The 12,372-nt window shown below is 35.1% G+C and overlaps 1 protein-coding gene across 4 annotated transcripts in view; it reads left to right on the forward strand.

The window, feature by feature from the left end:
- TAF2 (TATA-box binding protein associated factor 2) overlaps positions 1-12,372 on the forward strand; it is a 107,766-nt gene that overhangs the window by 45,942 nt on the left and 49,452 nt on the right. For all 4 annotated transcript variants that reach the window (XM_047783353.1, XM_047783355.1, XM_047783352.1 and 1 more), the window contains exons 16-21: positions 55-307; positions 2,008-2,148; positions 4,524-4,634; positions 5,527-5,720; positions 6,519-6,658; positions 9,397-9,466. In XM_047783353.1, the coding sequence (XP_047639309.1) occupies positions 55-307; positions 2,008-2,148; positions 4,524-4,634; positions 5,527-5,720; positions 6,519-6,658; positions 9,397-9,466 (909 nt within the window). The remainder of the gene's footprint in view (positions 1-54; positions 308-2,007; positions 2,149-4,523; positions 4,635-5,526; positions 5,721-6,518; positions 6,659-9,396; positions 9,467-12,372) is intronic.

The raw sequence follows: 12,372 nt of genomic DNA on the forward strand, positions 1-12,372 counted from the left end.
TAAATTCGTGAAATTAGAAAAAATTAAAGAAAATAAAGTTATCTTTTCTTTCAGTGCTGATTCTCCTTTGCTGTGGATAAGGATAGACCCAGACATGTCAGTGTTGAGGAAAGTAGAATTTGAGCAAGCAGACTTTATGTGGCAGTATCAGCTCCGCTATGAGAGGGATGTTGTTGCACAGCAAGAGTCCATTTTAGCTTTGGAAAAGTTTCCTACTCCAGCATCTCGACTTGCCCTCACTGACATATTAGAACAAGAGCAGTGTTTCTACCGAGTGAGAATGTCAGCTTGCTTCTGCCTTGCAAAGGTGAGATATGCACAGTAGAAAGAAAATAAGATGGCTACTTCATATTTTTAAAAAAGAAAAAAAACCTTTGAAGATGAATTAAAGACGAATCCACTGTAGTCTTGAATTTTACTTTGTAGTTGGTCTCAAAAGCTTTTGCCAAATACTTTTATCAAGACTGATTTGAAAGAAACATGTTTTGACTTGAAATAGTATGCTAAAATTTTATAATTGTCAAACTGAAAGTCGGATTTTAACACCAAAGAGAATTTTCTCCATTTTATTGAATTGCCAACCAAATCATTACAAGAAATAATGTAAGAAATTCCTTGGTTTGAGTGATGTTTTACATTATAGTACATGAAATCAGTTCATCTTAATTATTCCACTATGGTGGTGATTTCATGTTGGTTTGGGCCTAGTAATCGATATTAGGGATTTGTGATTGAAAGTGATAGGTTTCTATAATTTAACATGGTAGAAAAGTAATTTATTAAGAAAACTAAATATTTTTCTTCAGATGCAAATAAAACAAAACTGAAGGTAGAACAAATGAAAGCCAGAAAACACAGACAGAAATTTGGCCAGAAATATTGGGCTCCAGGTATTTAAAAAGCAGCTTGATAATAGGTTCATTCCCATATAGTGGCTCTCTTGGCATTCCTCACTGCTAAGTCCACCTGTCCAACATTTCAACGGATTATAATAGTTTAGATTTGGTTTTATCTGTAATGATAACTCGTGTGTAGTTGGATTCCTGCATCAACTCAGATGGAGTGAGAACTCGGGGAACTCCCTTATTTTTCAGTTAAGGTAGATTTAAAAGCCTTATTTAGAATCCGCGGAAGTTCCCATCATGGCTTAGTGGTAACAAACCTGACTAGGATCCAGGAGGACATGGCTTCGATCCCTGGCCTCGCTCAAAGTGTTAAGGATCCAAGGATCCGGCATTGCCGTGATCTGTGGGGTAGGTTGCAGATGCAGCTTGGATCCAGTATTGCTGCAGCTGTGGTGTAGGCTGGTGGCTACAGCTCAAATTTGACCCTATCCTGGGAACTTCCATATGCCATGGATACAGCCCTAAAAAGACCAAAAAATAAATAAAATCCATGGTGTTGTTTCTATCTGATAAGTTCAAAATGTTAGAAGTACATCTGCCTAAATAGACAAACTTACTCAAAAAGAAGACTTACAAGTATATTTTCTTAAAACATAAATGTTCCAGTTTAAAAGTTAATTTGTAGAAAATAGTTCCAAGCATACCTAAGAATTCGAGAGGGGTGAAGAGTTTATATATCATCTTAGAAATGATACAGGAAGCTAACATGTATTAATTTTAAAATTTTATTTATTTATTTATTTATTTATTTATTTATTTATTTGCATCTTAGGGCCACACCCACTGCATATGGAAGTTCCCAGGCCAGGGGTTGAATCCAAGCTACAGCTGCTGGCAGCAGGATCTGAGCTGCATATGCAACTTACACCACATCTGATGGGAGTGCCTGGTCCCTGACCCACTGAGCAAGGCTAGAGATCCAACCAGTATCCGCGTGGATACTAGTCAGATTTGTTTCCACTTTGCCACAATGGGAACTCCGCATATGTTAAATTGAAAAGTGAAACCAGTTGTATTGATAACTTTTAGAAAGCTGTTTTATTTATTTAAACATATATTTGGCAGGGTAGTGGAAATTGTTTCATTTTCTAATTATTTACAGATTGCAAATTCAATGGTGAGCACGTGGACAGGACCTCCAGCCATGAAGTCACTCTTTACTAGAATGTTTTGTTGTAAAACTTGTCCAAACATTGTGAAAACAAACAACTTCATGAGCTTTCAAAGTTACTTTCTACAGAAGGTACAGTTTACCTTTCAGTTTTCTTATGATCGTTTTATGCCAGTATCTGTATATCTGTTTAACTTGTGGACTCTTCAAATAATATGTCTATTTACTTTCTTATAAATGATTTTGTCTTTGTTCTCTTTTTGCTTCTAAAATGTTTTCCAAAGTTTTGTTTGTTCATTGATTTTATGAACTGTGTGCAAGTAACTCACTGTCCACATTGATACTAAAGTAAATAGAAAATAATTTGACTTTTTGGTTGGTTGTATGAGGACAGACTGCCTTCTGATGGCATCCTTGTAGAATGTGGACGGCATTTCTGAGTCAGAGACAATACAGCACACAGCTCTAGTTTCTGTCCTAGCTCTGCTACTCACTAGCAGTTTGCAAGAGGACCACTTTCTTAATCCTCTAAGCCTTGTTTTACCCAGTTGTAAAATTCATCTTTTTTGAAGTTAAAATATCAAGCATGTGAAGTGTTTTTACACTATATAAACTTTTTTTTTATATAAATGGTAATTTAGAAAGTGGTGGTGTGATGGGGCTAGTATTTTAGGACGGGATGTAGGAATGACAGGGTGGTCAGTGTTGGGGTAATTTGGAAATCATTTGTAAAATATTTTAAGTAATTTGATAATAATGAAGGCAGAAATTACGTTAACTATATTGAACTAGAAGGAGTAAAATTGACGTAGAATAAAACTAACGTGAAGCATGTTCTTTCATTTTGGTGTTGAGGAATATGAGGAAGGGGACTTGTTGAGGATACAGCAAGGCTGAGAAAAGAACATTTTAGGTTTATTTTGTTTTTATATAGAGTGAGATAAAACTTGAGGCATGTTTGGCACAGAGAAAGGAGCCAGTGGAGGAGAGATGAAATATTCAGGTGGGAGCAAGTAAATATAAAAAATGATAAGATAGAGCAAATTCTCAAGTTAGTAGTGGGCGGGGCACAGCTGGGAAGTTAATTTTAGAAATGATAAGAATATTCCTTTTTCTGAAGCAGATGAAAGCACATTAAAAGTAAATGAAATGGTAGATGTTGAAGGGGGGATGTGAAGCAAGGTGAGATTTGTATGTGTTGGAAGGAAAAGTGAAAGGATTACCCAGCAACATTGAGCCACATACTGAGGGTCAAAGTCATAACGTCTTTATAGTGAGTTTCATCAGCAGAGCAGATTCAGGAGATTGAGGTTGGAGGAAAGCCAGTATAGGTGTGATCAAAGAAGTCTATTAATTTATTGTCTGGAAGTAAGTTAGCTTCTGTTTCTACTGAATGTCCCCTTTATTATGCCATTGTGCTTCTGTATATCTTAGATCATTGTTCAGATTGGGAGTTGTGACCCATTAGCGAGTATAGATGATACTTTGTGCGCACACATGCTAAGTAAGGATGTAACTGTATTTCTTACTGTGGGTTGCAGTCCAAAAAACTGGGAAAGCAATGCTTTTTGACCAGTTCTTCTTTATCCATACTTCTAGTGGCAGAAAAAAGAGAGAGATAATTGCTTAAATCAAATTTAAGTCCTGTTTCTATGGAAAAGTGCCTTTCCCTCAGCTCTTACAGCATTGATACTGACTGTTGTAACACTGAGCATTGCTTCTGGTCCTTCAGGCAAAGAAAGGAGCCATGCTGTTCTTTGTCTCATAGTTCAGATGGTGGTTATTTTGAATCAGAAGAGGGAATTGTCCACATCTCGTCTGTGTACTGGGGACTGTGATGTCTTTTTGTCTGTATTTCTGCCTTGAGCTTGAATAGTTATGTTTTATTGGTAGAGTTTACCACTGTGTGAGTCAGGTGTCTTCCTCCTTGGAAGAGTTGCCTATGAAAATTTGGAAGGAAGAAAGTTAGATTGGATTTCAGATAATTTACCATTTTTCTTTAGGCTGAGAATAGGGTGGTACTGGAGAACTGGAGAATCAGTGTCTTCTCAGACTGATGACTGAACTCTACTGTTTGCCTCATGCCTCCAGTCACTTTATCTTATAATCTTGAAAATTATTGTGAGGAAACTAGACTCTTGCTCAGTAAGCAACTAGCTAAAATAATTCATCTCAATAGGTAGTGAAGGATAAGTTGAATAGTGGTCTGTCTAATGTGAAGCCCCATTTTTTTTGTCTGTAAAACTCAGGACTAAATTTACCTGACATAAACCTCTTCTAACAAAGGGGCTGAAGAGTGCACCTACTTATGCAACTCTTCCATTGGTTTCCTACACAGCTTTTTTGTTAGAATGTTTGACACGTGTTCCCAGTGGGAGGGGGTGGCATTTGGGAGTGGGTGGTGCTTAGGCTCCATCCAGATACCTATGTCAGCCCCACAATAACCTGTTTTCAACATATACTTCATTGAATTGTAGTAACGAAAATTAAAAAAATTTTTTTTGTAGACTATGCCAGTTGCCATGGCTTTATTAAGAGATGTTCATAACCTTTGCCCCAAAGAAGTCTTAACATTTATTTTAGACTTAATCAAGTACAACGACAACAGAAAAAATAAGGTAAGATATCTTAATATTATAAAACTTGCTAGTGATTTATTTATGTATTTATTTTGCTTTTTAGTGCCATATATACGGAGGTTCCCAGGCCTACACCACAGCCATAGCAGTGTCAGTTCTGAGGTGCATCTGCAACCTACAGCACAGCTCACAGCAGCACCAGATCCTTAACCTACTGAGCAAGGCCAGGGATCGAAAACACAACCTCATGGTTCCTAGTCAAAGTTGTTTCTGCTGCACCACGACAGGAACCTCCCTAGTGATATTTTTAAAGAAATATTTAGACTGTGAAATCATTCTTTGAGTCAGTGGTACTTGAAATTTCTAGAGATATAAACATAAGCGTGATTTATTATAACCAGTGGATGAAAATCAAGATTAGTTGGTTTTTATTTTATTTATTTGTTTATTTTTGCTTTTTAGGGCCACACCCACAGCATGTGGAGATTCCCAGGTTAGGGGTCAAATTGGAGCTACAGCTGCCAGCCTACACCACAGCTCACAGCAACGCTAGATCCTGAACCCACTGAGCGAGGCCAGGGATTGAACCCGCAACCTTATGGTTCCTAGTCGGATTCATTTCTGCAGCATTAGGACGGGTACTCCAAGATTAGTTGGTTTTTAAATGTTCTGCATACCTGTTATAATGAGATGGTAGAACATCAAATTTTGGAAACTCAGCTAAAATTTGTTTTGCTGAAGTCTGAGAGCCCAATTTTACTTTTATTCCTTTTTTGTTTTGTCAGGTGACCAGAAAACAGTTCCTCTTGGGACAACTTACTCATTGATGAATTTGACTTTTTTATTTTTTTTACCACATTATATGTGTTTTATTCATTTATTTAGTAAATAGTTAATTTGTTGTCTTCTCATAATTGTTTTTTTGGCTTAGTTTTCAGATAACTATTACCGTGCAGAAATGATTGATGCCCTTGCCAACTCTGTTACGCCTGCAGTCAGTGTGAATAATGAAGTTCGAACTTTGGACAACTTAAATCCAGATGTGCGACTCATTCTTGAAGAAATCACCAGGTTTTTGAATATGGAGAAACTTCTTCCAAGTTATAGACACACCATCACTGTCAGGTATGATGATTCTTTACAGTTTTTTTAAAAGTTATTTTCATAATTATATGAGAAATTTGTTTTCATAGAAAATTGGGAAATAAAGTCAAAGAAAATTAAATCCTGTATGTTTCTACTGTCCATGGATAAATGATTGCTATTTTGGAGAATGGCCTAAATTTTTTCCTGATTACTATATAAATTTTTAATTATTTGACATATAGATACAATCTTTGTATTCTGTTTATATCATAAACACTTTCTCATGTCATCAAAAATTCTTCATAAGCATTATATTTGATGTCTGCATAATCTTTTATCCGTTGGATATAGTTTAAGTATCCCTCTATTTTAGATTCCTTTAAAGACGTTTTGCTTTTCTCAACTTCTTTGTTTATGGCTGTCAACAAGTTCTTCCCATTTCATTAGGAATTTGCTGAAAAAAAGTTGACTTACTGATTCAAACATTATGAACAGTTTAAACTTTCATATATACTAGTGAATAAATTATATACATAGTACTAAAACTTGTGGAGAAAATACTTAGTTATGTTTTATGCTAAATACATTTTTCTGAAATGTATTCCTTTTATAACTATAATGATACCCGAAGTTGGATCTCCAAAGTTTTGAGATTTGTTTTCTTTTACTAGGGTTTTTTAATGGTCATTGATAAAATTGAATGTTAAAAAATTAAAAAACAGGTTCAAATTATATCAAATTTGCAGTTTACTGTTACAGATTAATTTCTAATGCTTAGGAAACAAGTTTTTCCAATGTGAGGAATCAAAAATATTTAACTCTAAACTATTTTCCTAGTTGTTTGAGAGCCATACGAGTGCTTCAGAAAAATGGGCACGTGCCGAGCGATCCATCTCTTTTTAAATCTTATGCAGAATACGGCCATTTTGTGGACATAAGGATAGCAGCTTTGGAAGCAGTTGTTGATTATACTAAAGGTAAAGCTTTAGAAATATATGCTCATATCATTTTTAGAAAGAAATGTTTACCATTTACTGTTTAGTTATTAGGGTTTTTATATTATTTATACAATTTAAATATTTTGACTTAAAATTCTTGATTGAGAATTTTTGGTAAACGTAGTTTCATGTAACAATTAGTAAATGAAGGAAAAGAATAGAATTATGGATAGATGTCTTTGTTTTTTCCATAAGTCAGTGTATCATTCTATATCTTTAACTACATGTTATTTTACGAAATAGATTTTTATTCATGAGGTCTTGCTGTTAACACAGGGAACAATCACTTGTGAAGAACATGATGTAAGATAATAGGAGAAAACTCTGTGTGTGTGTGTGACTGAGTCACTTTACTGTATAGCAGAAATCAACAGAGCATTGTAAATCAATTATACTTTAATAAAAAAATTTTTTTTTTTTGGTCTTTTTGCCTTTTTTAGGGCCATTCCCGCAGCATGTGGAGGTTCCCAGGCTAGGGGTCGAATCGGAGCTGTAGCCGCTGGCCTACGCCACAGCCACAGCAACTCGGGATTCGAGCCGTGTCTGCAACCTGCACCACAGCTCAAGGCAACGCTGGATCCTTAACCCACTGAGCAAGGCCAGGGATTGAACCCTCAACCTCATGATTGACCACTGAGCCACGACCGGAACTCCAATAAAAAATTTTTAATTAAAATTATAAAAAAAGAAATGAAAGATTTGAGGGAAATTTCTTATTATATAAGAACTCAAGGAAACATTTTTGCCTATCAGAAATTTTATCTGTGAAAATAGGGCAAGAGATATAAGTAGGAGCTTCCGAAGGGGGATTAGGCAAAAACTTTGTGAAGTTGAAAGAAGCATGAGACCAAAAAATGAATAAGAGAATATTACATATTCAAAACAGTTTCAGAAATACAGAGGAGAAAGGTAAGGAGAAAGAAAATGTTAAAAAAAAAATGTCAGAGATATTAGAACAGGAAGAAGAAAAGGAACAATCTAAGAGACAATAGAATACTTTGACAGGGTATAAATGAGACTGACCTAAGTTAGAGTCTGATAAAATTTAAAATTTTAATGTTAACAGAAGAATTTAAAGAATATGAGAACCTAGTTGTTATACATGTAAAAGAATAATGTGGCTTGTTACTTCTTAAGAATAAGAGGAGGTCAAAAGATTATGAACACAGGCTAACATAAAGTTGAGGGAAAATTGTGATTTAAGATTCCCTGCTTTGCCAAGTTGTTTCTTTTGTAGCCTTGAAAACTTAGAAATACATCTCTCCTGTGACATTGAAACAAAAAATTCCCAAAGATAATTTTCAGCTGACTTGGAGGTGAATCAAAAACAATAACTCAAGATTGATGAAATTGTGATATGAAAGACCCAGTGACAAGCAACTGTTTGTAAAATACAGAGCTAAGCTTAAATATATTAACATGGTTGTAAGCTTTAATGCAAATTTCAAAAAATAATTCTTTAATAGTACTGCAAATACAAGAAATATGTAGATTAATCTAATCTAAAAGTCTGGATTATACTAAAATATGGGAAGAGTAAAGAAGTTAAAGTATGATAGCAGTTCCTGTTGTGGCTCAGCAGGTTAAGAACCCAACATGGTGTCCATGAGGATGCAGGTTCAATCCCTGGCCTTGCTGGGTGGGTTAAGGATCTGGTGTTGCTATGGCTGTCATATAGACCTGCAGCTGCAGCTCTGATTTGACCCCTAGCCTGGGAACTTCCATGTGTAGCAGGAGTGGCCTTAAAAAAATAGTAAAGTATGATAAAATTCTCATCTTGACAGTGGAAGGAGACAAATGGGTAAGAAATTCTTTAGAAGATACTGGTTAAGTTTTATATGTTAAGTAGAGGAAAATACTTCAAATCCTTATAATTTTTTATAAATTTCAATAAAATACTGCTTCTGGTAAGAAACGATTAAAAAGGTAAGAACAATATCGAGTGTATATTAAGTGTTGGCTCAAGTTCAGGAAGCAGTGTCATTTGTTCTTTTTGTTGAAGTTTAAAGTATTCCTTCTTTTAAAAAATGCTGGTGAAAATAGTGGGTTTTTTCCCATGTATTTCTTGGCAAGAAAAAAATGGAATCCTGTATCAGTTTCTAGTTTTATTTTGACATTTTACCAAATTATGAAATCTCAAATTCTTGAGATGTACCAAATATGCCATTATTCCTAGCCAAGGAAATGAATGATGTTCACTGTCACATAAATTTGAAGATTTCATGAAATAGTGGTGCTCGAAATCAAATAGTGTTAAAATGAAGGAAATCACTTGCACAGTAATAGTTTACTATACTGTATGACATATTGAGATGCCATTGAGTATCATACCTGTCTATAATTTGATGTCAGCATCTAGAAACACAATTTTATTTAAACACGTTTTGTCCATTTAGAGTTAATCATCTCTAATTTAGGGATCTTAATAAATTTCAGTTTGTTTTATGTTGTATTTGCCTTTGATTTGAGCCTTAGTGGAAAATATCTTTTGGTCCTGTTTTATGTTTGTTTATGTTTTGGCTACATATATAGCGCAGTACTTGCAAAATTTACCAAGTCATCTATTGCTTCAAAAAATGTAAGAAATTGACCTACAGCCTTGATGATTGGAAATCCGGTTAAGGCAGAGTCCTAAATATTAAGTGTAAACTCCTTGTTTGTCACTTGTTTAATTTGTTATAACTAACAAAAAATGTATTTCCTCTTTTTATTTTTAGTGGACAGGAGTTATGAAGAACTGCAGTGGCTACTTAATATGATTCAAAATGACCCTGTACCCTATGTAAGGTTAGTTTTTTTGTTTTTGATTCTAAACATTTTAGTTTAGTAAGTTTTAAATAATTTCAGAATCAAACAAGTCTTAGTTTTTGAAAATACAGGAATACGTTATTCTGCAATCCTGCATTTGTTCCTTTACTTAAGTACATAGATACTTCACATATATGAATATATTAATTTTATAGCATGATTTTTAAATTATACTAATTTTGTATCGCACAGTAATATAAGTTTTAAAAAAGACAGAGACTGTCTCTTTTTGCCACTATAGGTCTCGCACATAGCATGATGCTTAGCATGTGGTTAAATACATGTTAAACAAAGGGTTGAATATAATCCTCCATCACATATATGGTTAATTTATTCATATGTTAAACAGAAGTGATTTTATAATGACAGTTGTATGTAGAAAAGAACTTTAAGCTTTTTAGTTATTTTTAAATGTTTGGGAAAGTTAGTGTTTTATTTGAATTTGACACTTCAATAATAGTGTCATTGGCTTTGCTTGTATAGTCTTCTCTCAATAGGACATTTTCAGAGTGTAAATCAGTTCTTCATTAAGATATCTTAAGAACGTAAACTTGGAGTTCCCATTGTGGTGCAGTGGAAAAGAACCCAACTAGTATCCATGAGGTTTCGGGCTTGATCCCTGGCCTCACTCAGTGGGTTAAGGATAGGGAATTGCTATGAGCTGTGGTGTAGGTTGCAGATGCAACTCAGGTATGGTGTTGCTGTGGCTGTGGTGTAGGCTGACAGCTGTAGCTGATTCGACCCCTAGCCTGGGAACTTCCATATGCCATAAATGCAGACCTGAAAAGCAGGAAAAAAAAAAAAAAGAATGTAAACTAAGTAGTATACTTTGGTTGATACATTAATTTTAAAACAAGTGAAATTGACATTTTTGAAAAATACAGTTTCCTTTCAATGGGAGTAACTTTCTTTTTTTTTTTTTTTGTCTTTTTGCCATTTCTTGGGCTGCTTCCCACGGCATATGGAGGTTCCCAGGCTAGGGGTCCAATCGGAGATCTAGCTGCCAGCCTACGCCAGAGCCACAGCAACATGAGATCCGAGCCGTATCTGCAACCTACACCACACCTCACGGCAATCCCGGATCATCAACCCACTGAGCAAGGCCAGGGATCGAACCTGCAACCTCATGGTTCCTAGTGGGAATCGTTAACCACTGAGCTACGACGGGAACTCCTCAATGGGAATAACTTTTTTAAAGGCTCACTCAGATTTAAAGAAATACGAACTTACACTAAGAAGAAAACTTAAAAATAGTGTATAATTTTTTCAATCAGAAGCAATAATTCTTACTATTTTAGATTATTCCTTTCCAGTGATTTCTATTCATGCATATACTTTTCACATTAAGAGGAAAAATTTAATTGTTATATTTACTTTAGACTGGGTAGGATTATTTTAAAAATGACATGGAATTATCATCTCATGTTGGAATCAAACATGCGTATAATCACAATGTATGATTTCCTCAAGGGACATATACCCTATGCTTTTTCTCCAGAGAGATTTTGAACATTTTTTTTTTTAATTTGGATATGATGGTATTTCTTATAGTTAGTAATGGACCAGTAGGATTGAACTAGTACACCAAGAAAACTGAGAAATTGTTTAGAGAGAAATATGATGTTTTTGCTGCTGTGAACATAACAAATTTATTGCTTTCTCAGGGTTTGCTTCAGGTCTGTTTCATATATCTGAAGCATATGCTTATTGTAAATTTTGATGTTTAATCTCTAAAAAATTATAAAATTCTCATTTTTTTTACCTTAAACTTTATCTTCTCTGAGTATTGCTTTGAGTGTTTTGTTGACTATAAATACTTTTTTTTTTTTTTCTTTGCTTTTTAGGGCCACACCCATTGCATATGGAAGTTCCCAGGCTAGGGGTCGAATCAGAGCTACAGCTTCCAGCCACAGCCACAGCCACTCCAGATCTGAGCCATATCTGAGACCTGTACCACAACCTCACGGCAATGCCAGATCCCTGACCCACTGAGCAAGGCCAGGATTCAAACCCACATCCTTATGGATCCTAGTGGGCTTTGTTAACCGGTGAGCCACAAAGGAAACTCCTAAATACTTCTTTTTAAAAGCCTTAATTCCATCATCTAAACCTTAAAGAAAAACAAAACTTTTGAAAAAAGTTTAAGCTTGGCTTAAATTGCTAAAAGTAATACATGTAGTAATCATTATTGCTCTTTTAGCTATAATTTCAGAGATATCCCCAGAGCACTCTTTACAGAATTCATTGGCATGGTTTTTATAAAGAGTATATAATGATCTGAGTAAATATTAGACAGTTTTATTAGTTGGGCCCTACCACTTTGGTATTGGGGGTAATTGGGAAAGCAGGTAAACAGAAACTTAACTTTTCTTCTTCATGCAAATTAATAGTATAACAACATTAACATCTTCTAAAGAAAAACCGATCCATGTTTTAAAAGATGTTATTTACCTGTACTACCGATCTATGCTTACAAATAGATTTTGAAGTTCTTAAGGACAGAAATTGTGTTTACTCATAAAGATAGGAAAATATGGATATGACATATCCATAAAGGTATGTATCCCCTTTCTCACTACCTATCTATAAATTGCATCTATAAGCACTGAGATTTCACTTTTTGTTTTCATAGCCTTTCAGGAGTCTTTCAGACATTCTTAAAATTTCAAATCATAGGGAGTTCCCGTTGCGGCTCAGCAGCAATGAATCTAACTAGTGCCCGTGAGGACACAGGTTTGATCCCTGGCCTCGCTCAGTAGGTTAAGGATCTGGTGTTGCTGTGAGCTACAGTGTAGTTCGCAGACGTGGCTTGGATCCAGCATTGCTGTGGCTATGGTATAGGCCGGCAGCTACAGCCCCGATTTGACCCCTAACCTGGAAACTTC

The sequence above is a fragment of the Phacochoerus africanus genome, chromosome 6 (genome assembly GCF_016906955.1).
Source record: "Phacochoerus africanus isolate WHEZ1 chromosome 6, ROS_Pafr_v1, whole genome shotgun sequence".
NCBI classification, from domain to species: Eukaryota; Metazoa; Chordata; class Mammalia; order Artiodactyla; family Suidae; genus Phacochoerus; species Phacochoerus africanus.